This window comes from Lissotriton vulgaris, chromosome 3_1 (assembly GCF_964263255.1).
Source record: "Lissotriton vulgaris chromosome 3_1, aLisVul1.2, whole genome shotgun sequence".
NCBI classification, from domain to species: Eukaryota; Metazoa; Chordata; class Amphibia; order Caudata; family Salamandridae; genus Lissotriton; species Lissotriton vulgaris.
The window spans coordinates 1,312,080,500-1,312,101,186 of record NC_141689.1 but is presented as its reverse complement, the minus strand read 5'-3'; the positions used below and the strand labels follow the sequence as shown (position 1 = coordinate 1,312,101,186).

At 50.0% G+C, this 20,687-nt stretch overlaps 1 protein-coding gene across 1 annotated transcript; it reads right to left on the bottom strand.

Moving 5' to 3' along the window:
* Positions 1–3,176: 3,176 nt before the first annotated feature.
* Positions 3,177–9,703, bottom strand: LOC147727815 (uncharacterized). Its single transcript, XM_086963694.1, has 3 exons — positions 9,539–9,703; positions 7,594–8,164; positions 3,177–4,093 (listed from the first exon to the last, which is right to left on the bottom strand). The coding sequence occupies exons 1-3, from the start codon at positions 9,701–9,703 to the stop codon at positions 3,492–3,494; spliced, it is 1,338 nt and encodes a 445-aa protein (XP_086819820.1). The 3' UTR covers positions 3,177–3,491.
* Positions 9,704–20,687: the final 10,984 nt, after the last annotated feature.

The window sequence follows — 20,687 nt, the reverse complement described above, 5'->3', positions numbered from 1 at the left end:
ATGATGTGCCTGCAGTCCGGGGCCCTACAGAGGAGCGTTTCAATACCCCCCCCCCCCTTTTACAACAAACTGCCGGTGCTCAACACCTGGGAGACCCGGTCCACTTAAAAACCTGCCTTAAGAGATGGCAAGATATTTTTTAAGCACAAGTGCTAAACAACGTGTGCCGGTAAGCAAAACTTATAGATCATACGAATCTAGTAACAAGCAGGGCTGGCTGACGGCAGGGGAGACCTGACCTAGGCCGCCTACGTGCCTCCAGCTACACCTAGTTTGTTTATAGAATGGATTGTCCGGTCTTTAGGAATCCTTCTTTAAACCGGAATGGTAGCAACTTTCAAATGGAAGCTGGATTGAATGCACATGAAAGTTATAGAAGGCCCGTACAATAATTTAAAAACACCAATGTTGCACCAACCAAGTGTGGGCAGCAAGTGAAACTGACTCTCTCCTGCTCTAGTAGTCAAAGCACAGACAATCATGCCAGTGTACATGTAGCTTAAGTAAGCGACGCAGACACTACCGTGCCAGTTTGTACACTACCCCAGATATAAACCACGCATTGCCATGCCACATTCCACATGTAGTTATGCTACTTTCTGCATTATGCCAGTATGAACAAACATGCTTTGCCATACCATCTCTCAAGTTGCCCCACTATGCTATGCAACATACCTCTGATCTATTTCTACATTGACCCAGTCAATAGGTGGGAGTTAGCCGTCTGTGGCATTGAGACTGTTGAACTGCGACATTACCTCCACATTTTTAGTCAGCTTATAAAATATTTTTATCTACTACTAGCGAACGTGAGCCTCGTTCGTGAACTACGTGATGTATACTTTAGACCTCCCAGGAGGGATAGCCCGGAGCTTAAATCCAGTTTTAAAATATAAGATTTTATATTTTAATGAGGAGTAATTCCGGGCAATCCGGAGACCGAACATGTGACCATGACGCTATTAGCAAGAAGCTCTACCCAACCGAGCTAACTCTAGCAGCAGCCATGAATAGCACAACACACAGTACAAGGAGAAACCAGAGTCCCAAAGAAGCTCACCAAGCACAGCTTTTAATTAGTGGCATTGTTCAACACTGGCTGCAGCACCGATGTTATATTAATTATGCAAGTAAGCCAGCATTGTTGATTCTGTAGTTGAAGCGCAAAGCGAAATATGCAAGGATCGACTTTAACGTATGAAACTGAATGACAACGTTTTTTGAAGAGGCATACAGCGCTAACCGGTTTCCCCATGGAACTGGGCAGGCACATCCTGTGCCGAAACATTCCAGCCCTTGAGAAAGCGTTTGCGGGGGCTCGAAACTACCAGCCGACCCCAGGTTGAGGCTGAGGCTCTATGGCTCACTGATCAAGCGCATGGTGGAAGCCCCTATGTGTCACCTGCATGGATACAACACCCGCGCAGAGCACACACGGCACCACGGCCCATGGCTCACCTTTTAGCCCCAGCCAGTGTCATGCCCACACCCGGGCTCCATGCTGGAATTACCTTGTACCCACTCGGCTCAGTTTTCCCAGAAACGCCGATCGGCTCCCAACTTCTTTTCGGCTCTCTCTCCGACTCTTCCCACGCCGCACACCCCAATCCAGCTGTGCCACCGATTCTTTGCAAAACTCCACGCGTGGCCACGTCCTGCTACGATCCGCTGCGCCAATCGCGAAGCCCTGCAAGGGAAAAAATAAGAAAAAGAATAACAGCCTCCTAGAGGCTGGAGGGGCAGGCCGTGGCGCGCGGAGTCAAAGAGGCAGACTCCCACGCTCCACTGCCTTTTAACCCCTCTTTGGCCAGGCCGGATCTAACCGGCCTGGCCTTTGTTCCATAGTCACCCGGAAGTGATTCAATCACTTTCGGGTCACTCCGGGACCCGGGATTCAATCTCCGCTGAGGCGCGCCCGCCATGTCATGCTGACCCGATGTGGGGGGTGTCGCAACAGCCATTGCGGGTAGCAGTTGGGGGCTGGTGCGCCCCGCCATACCTGCGGCGGGGCCGATGATGGCTCCGCCTTTCCTTTGGGAGGGAGGGCGAGGGGTGGGAGAAAAGTAGACCAAAATTGTTTGTGTGTGTAAAAGGCCGCTTTATTAGGAAACAGGTGCACATTACAAATACAAACCTTGGCAACGCCTTACAAAACTAAACCTCACTAAATAATTAAATAACTACACAACTCAGCCCCCAAACCCTCCCCCACCCCTAAAACATTTGAACCTTACGTCATCAATAAAACATTTCGTCATTGAACAAACATACGTCATCGTTAAAACTTTATTCGTCAAACCACAATTGCAATAACAACGGTCAGATCCTCCATAACCATAAACCCTGCCTGACCCTGCACTCCTGCAGATACCCCCCTCACAAAACTGAACGGTCAAACCATGACCAACATACCCCAGCCCTTGTCAAAGAAATACTCGAACGAATACTCAACAAACAATCTGCCTAAAACCGTACTGATACACAAAAATACCGCACAGCACCTGTTCCTAGCGACGAATACAAATACAAGAAAAAGCCCCTGCACACCGGTAACCCACAAAACAGCCTTTTAAAAAGAGAATGTAACAAAAACACCAAAAATGGGGAAAAAACGAGGCAGCGGGGGGAAAAGGAACAGTAATGAAAAAAGGGGAGGGAGGGTGGGACAAAAAAGCTAAAAGCCCTCCTAGCCACCAGGTCACCAAACCTAAAATGGTGGCGGTTAGGCGGGAATTGGGACATTTATAGTTGGGCTGGCTGGTCCTACTAGACCAGCCCAAAAACTAGAACATTCTGGCAACTTCTGGAAAGAACCCCTCGCAGCCCTCCCAAACCGCCCGGGGGAGGGGACCTCCCGGTGGTCGGCTCCCTCCCCCAAGCCCCCCTTGGGAGGGAGGGCGAGGGGTGGGAGAAAAGTAGACCAAAATTGTTTGTGTGTGTAAAAGGCCGCTTTATTAGGAAACAGGTGCACATTACAAATACAAACCTTGGCAACGCCTTACAAAACTAAACCTCACTAAATAATTAAATAACTACACAACTCAGGCCCCAAACCCTCCCCCACCCCTAAAACATTTGAGCCCTCCCCCTCCCAACAATACATCAATAAACATTATAACAGCATTACAACATTACGTCATCAATAAAACCTTACGTCATCAATAAAACATTTCGTCATTGATCAAACATACGTCATCGTTAAAACTTTATTCGTCAAACCACAATTGCAATAACAACGGTCAGGTCCTCCATAACCATAAACCCTGCCTGACCCTGCACTCCTGCAGATACCCCCCTCACAAAACTGAACGGTCAAACCATGACCAACATACCCCAGCCCTTGTCAAAGAAATACTCGAACGAATACTCAACAAACAATCTGCCTAAAACCGTACTGATACACAAAAATACCGCCACCCAGAAAGGTAGGCGGGGAAGACACGCCTCCCTTTCTGCCCCCCAACCCGCGAAGCGAAAGAGAAACGAGAAAATCAACGCTGCATAGCCAATGCCCGCGCTAACACCTCACGAAGCTCCAACAAGTAAAGATCCATGCCCACACGGGACAAATGAACCCCATCATCCCTAAAAAACTCAACGGACTCAAACTTAATGTCCCTGTGCGAAATCCTGCTGAAACCAAGGCTCCTACAGCAACGAGACACCTCTGAATTCACTTTCTTCCTAGCCCGATCGACAGCCCTAGGGTTCACAGCTCCTCTCCATATCCTGCGCGGAATCAACTCCGTCCAAAAAACATGACACCCAGCCCAAAGGTCCTTAATGAGGCCTAAATCACGTTTCATAGCTCGTAGCAACACCACACCTTTCGTGGCACATAGATCGTTTTCTCCCAAATGAATAACTAAAATATCCGGGCATAAACCGCCCACCATGTTGTTGTTCAAACAAGGGATTAACTCTCTCCAGAGCATCCCACCTTTACCCTTCCAAATAACGTTAAACATTCGATCATTGAAACCAAGCAGTTCTCCAAAGTAACTCCGTGCTGCCTGGACTCTGGCCCACTTCACAAAGGAATGCCCCACTATCCAGACCGTTACCACCGAGGAGCGAGGCCCAGCAACGGATCCTGAAAAAGAAAAAAGAATTAGAATCATGTGAAGGAGGACGACGCATGCGCCTCCTCTGCAGAGCTCCTCACATAACGCTGGAAACAATTGGAAGACCAGCGCCCCAATCGCATAATATCCCTCTCAGTCCAACCTCTGTTAAAAGCCTCAGTGGCTGCACCTATACGGAAGGAGTGAGTCCCATAGAGATTGCCATCGAGACCTATGTGCTGTAGCGCTTTGCGCAAAACCATTCGTAACTGATAAGTTGTTACAGGGGTACCATTGATATGTTGGAAAACAAGAACTTCATCACCCCCCCCCCCACATAATGAACGCCAGCGCCGCGCCAGCAGTAAAGGGCAAGTAAGCTTCGGAGTACGTGCCTGTAACCACACACCTTTCCCCTTACCCGTCTGATCAGTTTTGGAGCTGGCCAACCAGACATGCACTCCCTCATCATAACAAAAAACGTCCTTCCAAAACAATCCACCCTTATGTTTCGACCCCAGCAACTCCGATACCCTGAAGGCTCCAAAAAACATGAACGCCATCAGCATTGAAAAAACACATGCCTCAAAATCATCTGAACAAACTAAAGGCAGAACTGTGATTAGTCTGGCAAGAACTTGCCAAGACAGGGGGGCCCTGGATCTACCAACGTGCCCTTGCTCCCTGGCCCAGCCCTCAAGCATTCTTCTACCAATTTCCCCTGCTGACGGAGTATAGCCCCACAACAACTTCCCCATGAAAGCAATCCCCGCCAGTTTCCCAGCAATGGTTACTTTGGTTAAACCCTTCTCCATGAGGTCCAGAATAAAATTGACCACATCGTCCGACCGACGCGACAGATCCTCCCTTCTGACAGCACCAGATTCCAGGAATTCCTTCCAAGCAAGGGAATACGCAGAACGCGTAGACACAGACAAAGAACCTACCACCAATTGTACGACCCGACATCGCCGACGTGCCACAGATGACTCGGCATCGGAGTCGGGGATCTGTCTGCGTCCCTCGCCAGTCCACGGAATCTCCCCCACTGTGAACGAGACAGAGCATCCGCAATGTCATTGTCCACGCCAGGAATGTGTAAGGCACGAAAATGAATATCGTGTTTCAAACAACCCAGAACGAAAACTCTCATAAGTTTTAACACTTGTTCGTCCCTGGCAGACTGTCGGTTCACTATCTCTACAACAGCCATGTTATCTACACGAAACAGCACTTTCTTGTGTGCCAACTCCTCCCCCCACAGGGTCAAAGCGACCAATAAGGGGAAAAGTTCCAGAAAAGTGATACTACGACCACCATTCAACCATTCATCAGGCCAACGTTCCGCACACCATTTGCCATTCCAAAAGAGCCCAAAACCATCACTGCCGGCAGCATCCGAAAACATTTGTACATCCCACTGAAAGTCAACATCTCTGACCAAGGGGACACCATTGAAGGAATTCAGGAAAAACTTCCACATTCTCAAATCCTCCTTAACACCGGCAGACAGACGAACACGATGGTGGGGCAATTGATGACCTGCCAAAGCCCTGCCCAGTCTTCTACAAAAAGTCCTGCCCGCTCTCACCACTCTGCAGGCAAAATTCAAGTGGCCCAAAAGCACTTGAATCTCTTTCACCAACACTTTTCTCTTTGCCAACATCACATCCAGTAGTTCAACCATGTTGACCCTTTTGTCCTCGGGCAGGCGAGCAGACATTACCACAGAATCTATTTCAATACCCAAAAAGTAGAGGACAGTGGCAGGGCCCATTGTTTTCTCGGGAGCCAAAGGAACTCCCAGATCCTCCATGAGCCCTTGGAATGTGTCCAGAGCCTTCTGGCACTCCGCGGAGCCCGGGGATCCGACAAAGAAAAAGTCATCGAGGTAGTGCGTTACCAGTGAATGACCGGACTGATGGGAAAAATACCATTGCAGAAAAGTACTAAAACACTCAAACAAGGCACATGATATGGAGCAGCCCATCGGCAAAGCCTTGTCCACGTACCATTTACCTGTGAATTGTATGCCTAAAAGGCACCAATCGTCCGGGTGGACAGGCAACAGCCGGAAAGCAGACTTGATGTCACACTTAGCCATCTCAGCGGCTGCGCCCGCGGTCACAACAAGTGACATGGCCACGTCAACCGAAGAGTAAGAGACAGACACTGCCTCTGGGTCAATGAAATCATTAACAGACGACCCTTCAGGCCATGACAAGTGTTGAATCAGTCTAAACTGTCCCGGCTCTTTCTTCGGGACAACTCCAACCGGTGAAACAATCAAGTTAAGGATCGGCCAATCATGAAACGGGCCAGCCATCCTTCCTTCATGTACCTCCTTATCAAGTTTTTCTTGTACCACTGTGGCATGTTCAGAAGCTGATTTTAAATTGGCAGACCACCTCCGTTCCCGAGAGCCTAGGTAACCTAGTCGGAAACCAAACTGAAAACCTTCCAAAAGTGTAAATTTTGCTGACTCATCTTCGTAACCATGTAAAGCAATGCGTAGGCTTTCTAACTTAACTGGTGTGCGAGCCCTTGGACCCAGCACCCTTAGCACCTCTGTATCCCCTTCCCCCTGAAAACTGTGAGGTCGTACTTGAAGGTCCTGAACACGTTTGCTTCCCATGTGGGCTCTCCGATGGCTGGTTGTCCCAACATTTGGACAACGGGTGTTTCCTACCACAACCTGAGCATTCATGTTTAAATTTACAATACTCTCTGGTGCAGGAGCCCCTGTTAAATTCCCAACAGAAACCAGACCCCGATTGCACGGCTGCAGTGGCCCCCACCCCACCCCGGGTGGGCTTCCCCTGAAAGGGCCGGTAAACTAACGGCAAACCACTGGCCGTGAAAATGGTTTTCCCCCCTGACGCTGACCCCATTGTATGCTGCCACAAGTCCATATCCAGCTCCCCCCACTTAGCCTCGGGATCCCAAGCCATCCGGGCCCTAAATTCCTCATCATATTGGGAGCAAGCAAAACCACCCCCGGTGATCTGCGCCTTGCGGATGACGTCCATGTATTTAAAAAGGGACACGCTGCGCTCAGGGAACTTTTCGCAATATACACTGGCATAAATCAAGAATGCAGCTGTCCAGTTTTCAATATTCAAAGGCACTCTAGGGCGTTTAGCCAGATCAAACTCCTCTTCCTTAGACCCCTCTTTAGACCGGACTTTCCGGTGCAGTAGCTTAAGGAGTTCCACATACTCACCATTCCAAATGCGTTCCTTGGTGCTTAACATTAAATGAGCACCTAACGGTTTCGTAACCCCCATATAAGGCAATTTTTTGATTTTTAACTCTTTACTGGCCACTGGCTCTTTAACATTGCTGGAAGCACCAGCCATAACACCACTTTCAACTTTATTCGTAACGTCTACCACATCATCTGTACCAACTGCAGTGTCTTTTACGTAACGTCCTTTGACCAAACGGCCATCACCAATAACCACTTCGGTTTCACCACCTGTACCCACAGACACCATCATAGGTTTGGCCTGTGTGGCTGATTGCTCACCTGGCAACAAAGAGACCACTCTTGATGGCTCCGCCCGTGGCGCCGAGGTCAATGCATCCGGTCTGCGAGGCGCCCTACTCGATGGGCCGTGCTCTCTTCTCCCTTGCACTTGACTCTGGACCACTGGAGCCTGTAAAACACTACGAGAAGGATGAGAGGGCACCCCCCCTTCCGGATCCCGCAATTCACCTTCTTCAGGACTCTCTTCATCGTAGTCCAACACAACTGAATCGACACTGGTATGCAACAAATCACCACGGGTCTTACCCAACCCGGTATCAACAACCGTACATTTAAATGATTTTGAAACTCCAGGAGGGGGAGCAGACTGTACGCGCCTGTACCTCCCTGTGCGTTGACTCTGCAGCTCCATAGCCGCCGGCAAGGCCTGCCACCTATACCTGCTACTCGTTGGGGCCAGCGGGGTCACGCCAGACCCTGGTGTGCTGGCCGCGGCGGGATCCCTCGGTGGAACAGAGAGGGCCGCGCTAGGCACTCTCCTCACTTCCCCTTGGCGAAATGGGACTGGTCTGCGCCCTGCCAAGTCTGGAACTCCGCGCCTAACCTCTTCCTGCAAAGCAAAAGTTTGGACTGGTGTGCTAGGATTCCTACCCTCCACAAACCAACCAGACACATTCTCCCTCCAATTTGAACCAACATCCACACTCCGACCCCGCTCCAAAGAACGACCTCGTGCCTCTGACCTCCGCGGTGCCTCCCGAACCGGAGATCCACCCACCACCTCTTCGTCCCCACTGTGATCTAAATTATCAGGCGCCAATGCCGTAGAAGACGATTGACGAAAGGCCCTCGATAGCGATTCTTGGCCTGCAACCTCCTTCTGTACATTACGCTGCGCAAGCCCCGCAGCACCAAAATGCTCCCACCCAGGGGAACCACACATAAAATAAGGACCCCCAGAAGCCCCAGATAAGCGAGGAGCTGTACTCCTGGGCCCTTGTGCCGGCCCGCCGCTCACCAGGCCGAAGCCCTTATCCGGACCCAACAACGTGCCCTGGAAGGCTACACCCCCCGCACTCAATACACCGGGAGCATGGAATCTTCCTGAACCCATAACGGAAGCGCCAAAGGCCGCGGAACCCAAACCAAAAACTGGCTGACGGACCTGCAAACCAGCCTGAAAGGTCCCACCGCTCGCCATATGAACAACCCCACCTTCGGCCCGCAAACCATCAACATGTTCAAAACCCGTATTTGCTCCACAAAACGAGCCTCCTTCGCCCATTTGGGCCCATTCACCCTCGCCTCTAGAGCCACCACCCACAGATACAACTTCACACGTCGACGAGCCCGGCGTCGAAAACAATAACGGGCTCCCCACATTGCCCCCAACTTCATCCACACCCGCATCAGCATCCCGGCCAACAACCTCCTGACCACCCCTAGGCATGAAACCAGAAGACAAACTAGCCAGAGGCCTGACCGCATCAACCTCACAACCCTCCCTCGAATGAACATCGCAAGAAAGCCGCCTTGAAGGGGTTAACAAAATCCGCTGCCCAGCCTCAGGTACAAACTGAGATTCGTCAACAACCAACATGGCGTCATGGGCAACATGCTCAACTTGTTCCCGCTCTGTACCTTGCAACACAAATTGAACCGAACCCCTACGCCCACCGCGCACAGAGGCCCCCTCCGCAGGCTGCCCCCGCCGCTCGACCAGTGGGTCTGAAGCGGAGCGTTTCTTGCTTCTGCCCCGACCACCCCTACCCCTCCTCCCTGACACCTGCACCTGACTCACCAGAACCGGAGGTCCCCCTGCCCCAGACACAACTCCCAACTGAGGAGCCGGAGCTAGGGAAGACTCACCACCACCTACACTCAAAACCCCTTGGTTTTCCGGCGCCCCTGCCGTACCGGGCTCCCCCCGAACCATCCTATGGGAGGCCGGCTTCCTGGACCGGGAACGGCCCCTCTCGTTTACCTGACTCGGGCGTCTCTTCTTCGGCGACGAACATGCCATCACCGCGGCCACCACACCAGCTGAAGCCTGTCGTTGGGGCCTAGCCTGCCCGCCTCCTGCGAGCAAGTCCAAACGGCCGGCATCCGCCAGCAGACGCATCGCCTCGATGACTCGTGCATCCTCCATTATATCGTAAGTTTTAAGCAATAAGCACAACCACTAAAGACTGAAAAAGAGTCTCACCGACACACAAGACACTCTCTCACAAAAAAGCTAAAAGCCCTCCTAGCCACCAGGTCACCAAACCTAAAATGGTGGCGGTTAGGCGGGAATTGGGACATTTATAGTTGGGCTGGCTGGTCCTACTAGACCAGCCCAAAAACTAGAACATTCTGGCAACTTCTGGAAAGAACCCCTCGCAGCCCTCCCAAACCGCCCGGGGGAGGGGACCTCCCGGCGGTCGGCTCCCTCCCCCAAGCCCCCCTTTGAACGGACAGACAAAAGGATGGTTGGATATAGGCTTCATGTCCAGTTGATCTTTTGTCTCTTGTCTGAAGAAATCAAATTTAAGGTAAAGATTGGCGTCAGATCCTAAGCGATCCTTTGTCTCTTGTGAGAGAATTCACGTCTAGCGGGTGATCGTATGCTTGAGCTCCATGGCCATTCAATCATTGCCCACTTTGGAATGATCACTTGCTCATAACAATACAGTACTTCCCGTAAGCCCAATCTATTTCTGGGATCTTTGCTGTAAATATACATTTGGAAAACGGAAATCCAGCGATTTCATTTCTTTAATACTAACATAACTCATACACATTTACCTGATCACTCCATCTATACCAAACACCATGTAACCAGCCCTGGACTTTCCAGATATGAATCATTGCTATCAAATGGATTTACTAAATGGAAGTCCAGGACCAAAAACAGTATTTCCAGCGTATATTGTGAAAGCACGATAAATATTTAAATATCCATATTCCTGTGTTCACACAAATTAAATGCATCTTCTTCGCAATTCACAAAAGAAAAAAAAGAAAAGAACGCATTGCACACATCCATTATCAAGTCAAGTCAAGTCAAAGTCGCTTTATTTGAGATTCACTCATAAAAGCACTTACAATCTCTAATACAATTTTTTTTAAAACATTTCAGTTAAAAGTAAGACTTAATTGACAAATAGGTTAAATGCGTAAATATCATTACAGAATAAACATTTACAAATATAAATTTTACAGGTAAAAAAGCAGACAGACTTATAATGCAATAAAAAAGACAATCAGCTGCCTAAAGACCTCTGTCTGATAGACCATGCCCATCCAAGGAAGGAATTTGGTGGTAGCTATTACTAAAGGCAGTAAAGTGCTAGTGCGCATGATTCTTAAAGCTACAACACTGCTAGTGGTACCTAAGTTCTTGCACATTGGTGTTAGCCAGATGCACCTGGGTTCTGCATAGGTCATACAAGCAAATAGAAAGTGGCCAATTGTTTCCTTGTGAGCTCCACAAGCTGGGCAGTTGCTGGTAGATGAACCTCCCAACCTGCCTGTCAGAGATCTAAGGCGAAGGGCACCTGCTCTAATTTGGAAAAGGAGCTTCCTGTCCCTTGGTGAGGTTATAGCGTCCCAATAGAGTTCTAGGCTGGGATTCAGCTTTGCTTCTAGGAATACTCCAGCCATAGACACTGCACTAGTACCACTCCAGTGCTGAGCGGCCACCTTCTCCCAGTAGATTTCTTTTAGGACTTTTTTAGTTGGGAATGAGGCTCCCACTGGGTTTTCCCAAAGCATACGAAGACCGAGGTCACCCGGCGTTGCTCTAAGTACATTCAACCAGCCATTTTTGTGGAACACATCCGCTTTAATGATGTCTAGAAACCCCTCGGCATAGTGTAAAAGCTCAGGTGTGGTCCAGAGCCTCCGCCAATATAAAATTGGACGAAGCCTGGCCAGATCTACGACAGCCTTCCTGCCCAGATCGTACCTAAGTGGCAGCAATGGAGTACTTTTAGGGAGGCCAGTAATAGTCCGAAATAACTTATTTTCCGATGATTGGAGTGACTGGAGCTTCTCAAAGCCCCACAGCTCAGCGCCGTAAAGTGCAGAGCCGAGGGCCTTGGCCTCGTACACCTGCAGTGCTGGTTTTATTGGTTTGGTCATAGATTTTATATGCTCCAAACCAAGAGCACCAGCCAATTGTCTGTGCCTTAATACTGTGATATCTATATGCTGGGACCATCTAAGATCATTTGATACGTGGATACCCAGATACATAAAGGCATTAACTACCTCTAAAGGGCTGTCATTCATGACTAGTTTAGATCTAAAGCTTTGGTGGGGATTAAAAACCCTAAGCTTAGTTTTAGCCACATTAACTTCTAAGCCATGCTCCCTGCAGAATTGGTCAAAAATAGATAGTGCGGAGGAGCTTCGCGGGCAAGCAAGATGGCCGCGTAAGCTCGGAGCTCCGCAGACCCTCCGACCCTCCGCAAATATCTTGGACAAAATCCTGTTCCACAGTGGTGGATTCCAATTGGCGAATGGTCACGGACGCAGGAACCGCTTTCCGCTTCGAAATCCGACATTTCTAGGCAAAGTTATGTCGTGTTGAACTTTGTGCCAGGGATGCGCCATTGTTCCGTAGGTGGCTGGTGATCGAGACGACGCGGAGCATGACTGATATGCGAAGCGAGCATCTCCTGTTCCTGCTGGCGGAGTGCACGTAGCTGCGGAGTTGCCTATTGCTGACTTGGCCCTCGTGGAAGCTAAGCCTCGTGCCTACTCAAGTGCCTACTGTGTCCTCGCCTTATCGCCCTTTGTTCTCTCCGGACCCATCATGGCCGGCAGGGGTGATCCCGACAGGACGGCGAACCGGGCTAACAGAAAGACGGTCCAACCCCAGACGAATAAGATCGACCGATATGCCCAACAAAGGACCTCGCCTTCTGTCGTGGCTCAGTCTAAGGACTCCTTACGCGCGAGCTCACCCGAAGGGTCGGAGCCTACTTTAAGGGACATTATGGGGGCCATTACAAGCATCAGGACTGAGATGCACAAGCAGCACGAGGTCCTGGCACATAAGGTGGACACCCTGGCCATTGATCTCAACTTGATCAGGGCCGACCTGGGCAAAACTAATGATCGAGTAAAATCCCTCGACATCAAGACCTCCAGCCTCACGACCGATGTCTCGGACCTGCAAGCGGAGGTCCGCACCCTGAGGTCGGTTAATGACCAGTTCTCGAGACGGCTGGAGGACTTTGAAGGACGTGCCAGGCGGCAAAATGTGTGCATTATTGGTATACCGGAGGGTGCAGAGGAAGCGGCCGTCGATCTCTTTGTTGAGGACTTGGTGAAGACCCATCTCGCTCCAGCTGGTCTCAGTCACTTTTTCTCAGTGGAACGGGCCCACAGAATACCTGGCGGCCCTCTGAAGACGGGTGTCGCGCCGAGACCCATCATCGCCCGGTTATTCAATTTCAGAGATCGGGATGTGATTCTCCAGGCTTCGAGGCGACATGGGCCCCTCAAGTTCCAGAATGCTGATGTGAACTTCTACCCGGACTTCACCAGGGCCGTTCAGAGACAGCGCCAAAGCTTCGCGGGGGTGAAACGGCGCCTCAGACACTTGGGGCTGAAGTATTCTATGCTGTTCCCCGCTAAACTGCGAGTCGAACGTGATGGCCGAGCCCTATTCTAAGGAATTTGTACCCATTACCGATACCTACATACGCGACACCATGGATTTAATCAACACCATAGAGGACCAACCCTTTGAATTGGACACTCAAACCATGGCCAGCCTGGACATCGAGTCCCTTTATACCAACATCCCCCATCATGAAGGACTCGAGGTAATCAAAAATCTACTAATTTCCAGACCCCAACCTGCTAAAATCCCTACTGACTTTATCATGGACCTCCTGAGAGTGGCATTACAAAACAACTACTTCATGTATAAAAACATATACTACCTCCAAATCAAGGGAGTATCTATGGGCGCTTGTTTTGCCCCAAACTTTGCCATCCTGTACGTCCATAATTTGGAAAAATCATTGATTCTGAACTCCATCAACCCGTATCGACCCCAAATCCATTTGTGGCGTCGATATATAGATGATTTAGAAAAGGGGGTGGTGATGAACAGAGTGTCTGAGTTAAACAGACCACTCTTACCCAGTCCAAAGATCAGGGCTTGATCCATCACCGTTATTTATCTCACTGCCCCATCCCAGCTCAGAACCTGGCTATATGCAAATCAGTCTGTCCCTGGCCCAGTGCATCATGGGAACAGGGCAGACTAAACTACCAAGCCAATTCTTCACCAGAAAGGAGACAAGCTACCGGGACCGGTTTCTGGCATTTCAGCCTTCTTCGGCCCGGCTTGCTTGAATCCTGATGGAGCAGTGAGAAAGGGACTCATGTCTGAGTATACCCTGCCACACCTATAGTGGCCAAAAACGATTTAGAAAAGGGGGTGGTGATGAACAGAGTGTCTGAGTTAAACACACCACTCTTACCCAGTCCAAAGATCAGGGCTTGATCCATCACCGTTATTTATCTCACTGCCCCATCCCAGCTCAGAACCTGGCTATATGCAAATCAGTCTGTCCCTGGCCCAGTGCATCATGGGAACAGGGCAGACTAAACTACCAAGCCAATTCTTCACCAGAAAGGAGACAAGCTACCGGGGACCGGTTTCTGGCATTTCAGCCTTCTTCGGCCCGGCTTGCTTGAATCCTGATGGAGCAGTGAGAAAGGGACTCATGTCTGAGTATACCCTGCCACACCTATAGTGGCCAAAAACGATTTAGAAAAGGGGGTGGTGATGAACAGAGTGTCTGAGTTAAACAGACCACTCTTACCCAGTCCAAAGATCAGGGCTTGATTCATCACCGTTATTTATCTCACTGCCCCATCCCAGCTCAGAACCTGGCTATATGCAAATCAGTCTGTCCCTGGCCCAGTGCATCATGGGAACAGGGCAGACTAAACTACCAAGCCAATTCTTCACCAGAAAGGAGACAAGCTACCGGGGACCGGTTTCTGGCATTTCAGCCTTCTTCGGCCCGGCTTGCTTGAATCCTGATGGAGCAGTGAGAAAGGGACTCATGTCTGAGTATACCCTGCCACACCTATAGTGGCCAAAAACGATTTAGAAAAGGGGGTGGTGATGAACAGAGTGTCTGAGTTAAACAGACCACTCTTACCCAGTCCAAAGATCAGGGCTTGATCCATCACCGTTATTTATCTCACTGCCCCATCCCAGCTCAGAACCTGGCTATATGCAAATCAGTCTGTCCCTGGCCCAGTGCATCATGGGAACAGGGCAGACTAAACTACCAAGCCAATTCTTCACCAGAAAGGAGACAAGCTACCGGGGACCGGTTTCTGGCATTTCAGCCTTCTTCGGCCCGGCTTGCTTGAATCCTGATGGAGCAGTGAGAAAGGGACTCATGTCTGAGTATACCCTGCCACACCTATAGTGGCCAAAAACGATTTAGAAAAGGGGGTGGTGATGAACAGAGTGTCTGAGTTAAACAGACCACTCTTACCCAGTCCAAAGATCAGGGCTTGATCCATCACCGTTATTTATCTCACTGCCCCATCCCAGCTCAGAACCTGGCTATATGCAAATCAGTCTGTCCCTGGCCCAGTGCATCATGGGAACAGGGCAGACTAAACTACCAAGCCAATTCTTCACCAGAAAGGAGACAAGCTACCGGGGACCGGTTTCTGGCATTTCAGCCTTCTTCGGCCCATATATAGATGACATTTTATTGATCTGGAATGGAACAGCCGATTCTTTACAACCCTTCATGACCTGGCTAAACTCCTCACAAGAACATCTCAAATTCACAAGTGAGACCAAATCAAATGATCTACCATTCCTAGATGTCATTATACACGCAGAAGAATGAAAACTTGGAACATCGCTCTTCCGCAAGCCAACAGAACGTAACACCCTATTGCATTACTCTAGCAACCACCCAAGAGGCTTACGAGATGGACTCCCATTCGGCCAATTCCTCCGAATCCGGCGCAATTGTAAATGGCGCAAGGACTACTTCAGAGAGGCAGACATCCTGGCCATAAAATTTATAAACAGGGGATATCCACGACGCCTGATTAACCAAGCGAAGAAACGCGCATGGTATAACCATCGCGAGAATTTACTAGTGCCGAACCAAAACAAAAAACCCATGAACAGAATTCCTTTTGTCTCTGTTTTCAGCCCAGACAGCAACAAAGTAGCAAAAATAATCAAGAAAAATTGGGCAGTGTTAAGGTTTGATGAACAATTTCATGAACCACCGCTTTTCTCATACCAGAGAGGGAATAACATTGCTAACCATCTTGTTCGCGCCATCACATGGCCCACTGCCACGACGGACAAACATACCATCACTGCAGCTTGGGGAATGCCCCCAATAATTGGACACTTCAAATGCCAATCGTGTAGCGTCTGTGAGCTAACCGAAAACACCAAGGAATTTGTTTATAATGGACAGACTCATCAACTTTCTCACCATTCAAACTGTAAGACTCAAAACGTCATCTATGCCATCCGTTGTCCATGCGAACTAATCTATATTGGCCAGACCACCCAAATGGTCAAACAACGGATAATACAGCACAAAAGCAGAATTAACTGCAAAGTACTTACGGCTCCCCTGGTCGCACATTTCTTGGAAAAGTCACATACGGACACTGACCTAAGATGGTTAGTCATTGAAAAACCAACACTACCTATCAGGGGTGGCAACATGGCAGTCCTTCTCAACAGAGCAGAATGCAAATGGATTGCGCGAGTGGACTCTGTAAACCAGGGGTTAAATACCCTTGATGAGTGGACAAACACCATCTCCATCTAATTCTTCTGTCCACTCTTTCAAACTGTATATATCTATCCCTCTTCTAACTGCCTCTTAAATGATGTAAAGAAATATGATGTTGTTGTTGTTTGGATAATAGAAAAATGCCTTGGCAATTGGTTGATCCGCGTTTACCCTAAAATGCATCATGTGAAAATGTATACATTCCGATTTTGAAATGTCTCTCAGTATATATCATGGGGCAACTCTAATGATAACATTGTAACCATGTTCACCACTTGCCCCTCACCGCCCAATGCCTGAGCGCTGCTAACCCCCACCCAACACACGCCCTCCGCGGCATGCGCGTTCGGTCTGAAATATTGCCGATTCATCCTTCTCGAATGTTACCAAGGCAACCTCCGTAAACTCTTGTAGTCCTCCTTCAATGTTGTTAGGAGTCCCTCTCACTATTCCGGTACAGCCAATACCACCCCGATACACTCCCCCTCCCCGCCCCTGGCAGTCACGTGACTCCGCCCCCAAGCCGTTTACTTCCTGACTTATATTAGGGAAGAACACGGCCGCGGTTAGCTAACGCATTTACTGCCTGCAACCCGCCTGACAGCAGACTCCCGGTTACGGCCTATAGCCCTGATTCAATCAGGTAAGAGACAATCTGCACCGCGCGTTGAGCGCACTTTCACATCGCGATTTGTAGCGGCCTCTTGATACCGTACTGGGCTCATTTTTAAGTACCTGTCCTCTCTCCCCCCTCCAGGCCTCGCCAGTATTACCCGCTGCTCAGACGGAAGAAACATTCAGGTAACTGCAATTACCGTGGTTTCTAGTCACAGCCAATATGTTTAGTCTTCCTCTAAAACTCTATCTACCACTTGCTCCCCAGTAACCTTGGACGATCGAGTCTTAAAACAGGATTTCAACCACGTCTTCCTGCCAGAGCTTAAGTGTGAGTTTTCTACCTTCCATATGCGGCGACCCTATTCACTAGCTTAATGACCACTTAGGCTGACTGAGCTATAACGGCTTTTACCCCGCATTTTGCAGTTCCCTAGCCACTCCCTATGTCACTAACCCCCGGCCCATTCCGGCCCTCACCCCCCCACATCATGACACTTCTTAGTCCGCAATTCAGACCGGATCAAACACCTGTGCACTTCCCCTTCCCCTGCCCGTTCGCCAACCCCTGACCCCGCGCTCAAACTGCCCTTTCTGTCCACAGCACTGTTCCCATCGACAACCCCGTCCTGATGAGGATCCAGACTAATGGGGATCGAAACGCCGTCGATTAGACAGCCTGAAATTTACGACGCATTTCACGCCTTGTGCTCCCATACAAATAATTGTGTTTCAAGTGATGGTTACTTGTCTCCGTTGGGGCCATTATTTGATGTTTATATCTTGATTAATGCGTCGCCCTTGCTGTTTTTAAACACTTGCACACCCACTTGTCACTGATTGTATATAGCACCTGCACCAAGTGTCACCGGGTTGTCACAAGATCCACTCTGTACAGTGCTGCTTTAACTGTATTGACCCTTGAAAGTTTTTTCCTACTGCTTATGAAAATAAGATTACCCTTTCTGAAAAGCCTTTGACTCCTTGGTTTTCCTTTCTTTGTAATGCATTTTGCATACATTTCCAAAATTGTCTTCGCATAATACCTGTTGGGAACTGTCTTTACTCACACGAGCCCTATTCTTTGACATGCCTGAGTCTGTGAGTGACTGGCTGGACACTTTGCTGCACCGCCGAGAAGAACACGAGGAACACTCCGAAGGCGCCTCTGGTGGCCCTGATCTTCAGGAATAGTGCTTCTCGCACTGCCTTTAGCGGTTGGTGTGCCCGTTGACTGTGACTGATAATGCCAAGCTGTTGCACTTTTGCCTATCCTATTCTTACATGGCGGGTGGCAGGGGGGGACTGCGGGGGTTCCTTACTCCTCTAGGGTCTTTCTTGTAGTTTAGTTCATGGGGCGACAGGCACACTGCTGGTTGGGGGGCTTTTTAGTCTGCTGCAGGGGTGCAGGGTGGGGGGTGGTGTTGGGGATGGTTTTGTGTGTTCTCTTTGTTTCCTTTTTCTTTCTCTTAGGCAATGGGTCGTATGCTCTGTTCTGTTTCATTTACCGTTGAGGCTTCTGGGGCTTGGGTGGGACTTGGGACATGACGATGGGGGGTAGGAAATTGCAAGTTCTTTGTTGGAACGTCAATGGCTTGGGTGATCGTATTAAGAGAGGGGTGGTATTGCAATTGCTTAAAAGACATATGCCGGACATTGTTTTCTTGCAGGAGACACATTTGGTGGGGAACACGTGTAGAGCGCTCAATAGGAAGGGCTTCAAAATGGTGGCATATTCGGGGTTCTCTTCGGGGTCCCGGGGGGCGGGTGTTATGGTGCGTACGTCCCTTCCTTTTGAGATTGACTCCACTATAGTTGACGAGAGGGGGCGGTACGCTGCTGTTGCGGGACGATGGGAGGGGCGTGCCCGGACATTGGTTTCGGTTTATGTTCCTCCGGGTTTGCAGAACAACACCTTTCAGGACCTTGGTAGCGCCATTTTGAATCTGCCCGCAGGGTTGTTGATTGTGGGGGGTGATTTTAACTTGGTTTGTTCCGGATCCTTGGACAGACATCCGCCTAGAGACCTCCGTAACACGCAATTGTGGTTGCCCACCTTTCTTGATACATTGGGGTTGGTCGACTGTTGGAGACTCCTGCGTCCCACCCAGAGCCAATACTCATTTCATTCTGGCCCTCACAGTAGCCTCTCCAGGATCGATTACGTCCTTACCTTGGCGGCTCACGCACCGGCGATCGCCGAGGCCCGTTTTTTGGCGAGGGGTATTTCGGATCATTCCCCGCTGTGGGTCTCATTCGACTTCAATATTGTCATGTCGGAGCGACCCGTGGTGGTCAATCCGTGATACTTTCGAAACCCCAAGACTCGTGGTCTCCTGGCTAAGGCTATCGACCTTTATTTCACGGAGAATGTGGGGTCGGTTATATCGGCTGCCACTTTGTGGGAGGCTTTCAAAACTGTCTTGCGGGGTGAGGCCTTTACTCTTATAGCAGAGGCCCGTAGAAACATAGATGCCGACATAGTGCATGTCGAGGCTGAGATCATGGAGTTGGACTCCCGATTAGAGGAAGGACCTGAGCCTGACCTGTTGCATAACCTCTCCCTTAAACAATCGGAGTACCGTGACCTTGCTACCGATGCTGCTCTCGTCCTGGGCAGGGAACAGCAGGGCCGGATTTACGACGTTGGCGACAAGGCCGGGAAGTTGCTGGCCTGGCTTGATAAGAAAGAGAGGACCAGCCGTGTCATACCTGAGATACTGGGAGAGGAGGGAGTGTTAGTCACTGACCCGAGCGCCATTGCTGAGTCCTTTTCGGATTACTTTCAGGGCGTTTACGCCTCTGTCTCGGATCGGTCTGAAGCCGATTCTGTTGCTTTCCTCTCTGACATCGATCTCCCGTGCTTATCGGACGCGGATCGAGACGATCTAGACAGGGACATATCCGTGGATGAGGTTGCACTCGCAATCCGCTCATTGAGGTCTGGCAAGGCGCCGGGCCCCAACGGCATTCCGGTAGAACTGTATAAGATTAAACCGGATGTGGTTTCCCCACATTTGCGTAATATGTTCCTTGAGGCGCGGGAGGCGGGCTTACTTCCCCCCGACCAGAGGTTGGCCACCATCGTGGTCATCCATAAGGAAGGGAAGCCGAGAGACTTGTGCCGATCGTATCGTCCCATCTCTCTTTTGAACGCGGAGCCTAAGATTCTTGCCAAAATACTCGCCAACCGTTTGATTGGTGTCATCGGTGACTTAGTGCACCCGGACCAGTCGGGCTTTATTCCACACCGCAACACTGCTCTTAATCTGCGTCGACTTCATGGTGCCCTGGCTAGGGCCCATACGCTTGAGGAGCCGGCTGTCCTGGCGTCATTGGATGCCACGATGGCCTTCGACTCCCTCGAGTGGAGTTACCTGTGGGCAGTGTTGGCGAAGCTCGGTTTTGGTCCGGAATTTGTGGGGTGGTTCAAACTCTTGTATGCCGAGCCGCTGGCTAACATGGCTGTCAATGGCCGAGTTTCTGCGACTTTTGCTCTTCAGAGAGGCACCAGGCAGGGCTGTCCTTTGTCGCCCCTTCTGTTTGCACTTGCGCTCGAACCACTTGTGGCCCTGTTACGGACCCATCCCGACCTACATGGTATTAGATGGGCCCCTGACTTCGAGGACAGAGTCTCACTGTACGCAGATGATATTCTCTTGTACCTCACCTCCCCCTGTAAATCCCTCATTGTGGCATGTGACGTGCTGCGAC

What these genes read in the sequence shown, in the direction of transcription:
- LOC147727815 (XM_086963694.1), bottom strand. Translation starts at nt 9,703, where the DNA reads ATGGAGGATGCACGAGTCATCGAGGCGATGCGTCTGCTGGCGGATGCC. An exon ending in AGAAGAGACGCCCGAGTCAG is followed by an intron (nt 8,165 to 9,538) that starts GTAAACGAGAGG and finishes TTTGCTTTGCAG; the next exon opens with GAAGAGGTTAGGCGCGGAGT. An exon ending in AGTGGTCTCTTTGTTGCCAG is followed by an intron (nt 4,094 to 7,593) that starts GTGAGCAATCAG and finishes TTTCTTTTTCAG; the next exon opens with GATCCGTTGCTGGGCCTCGC.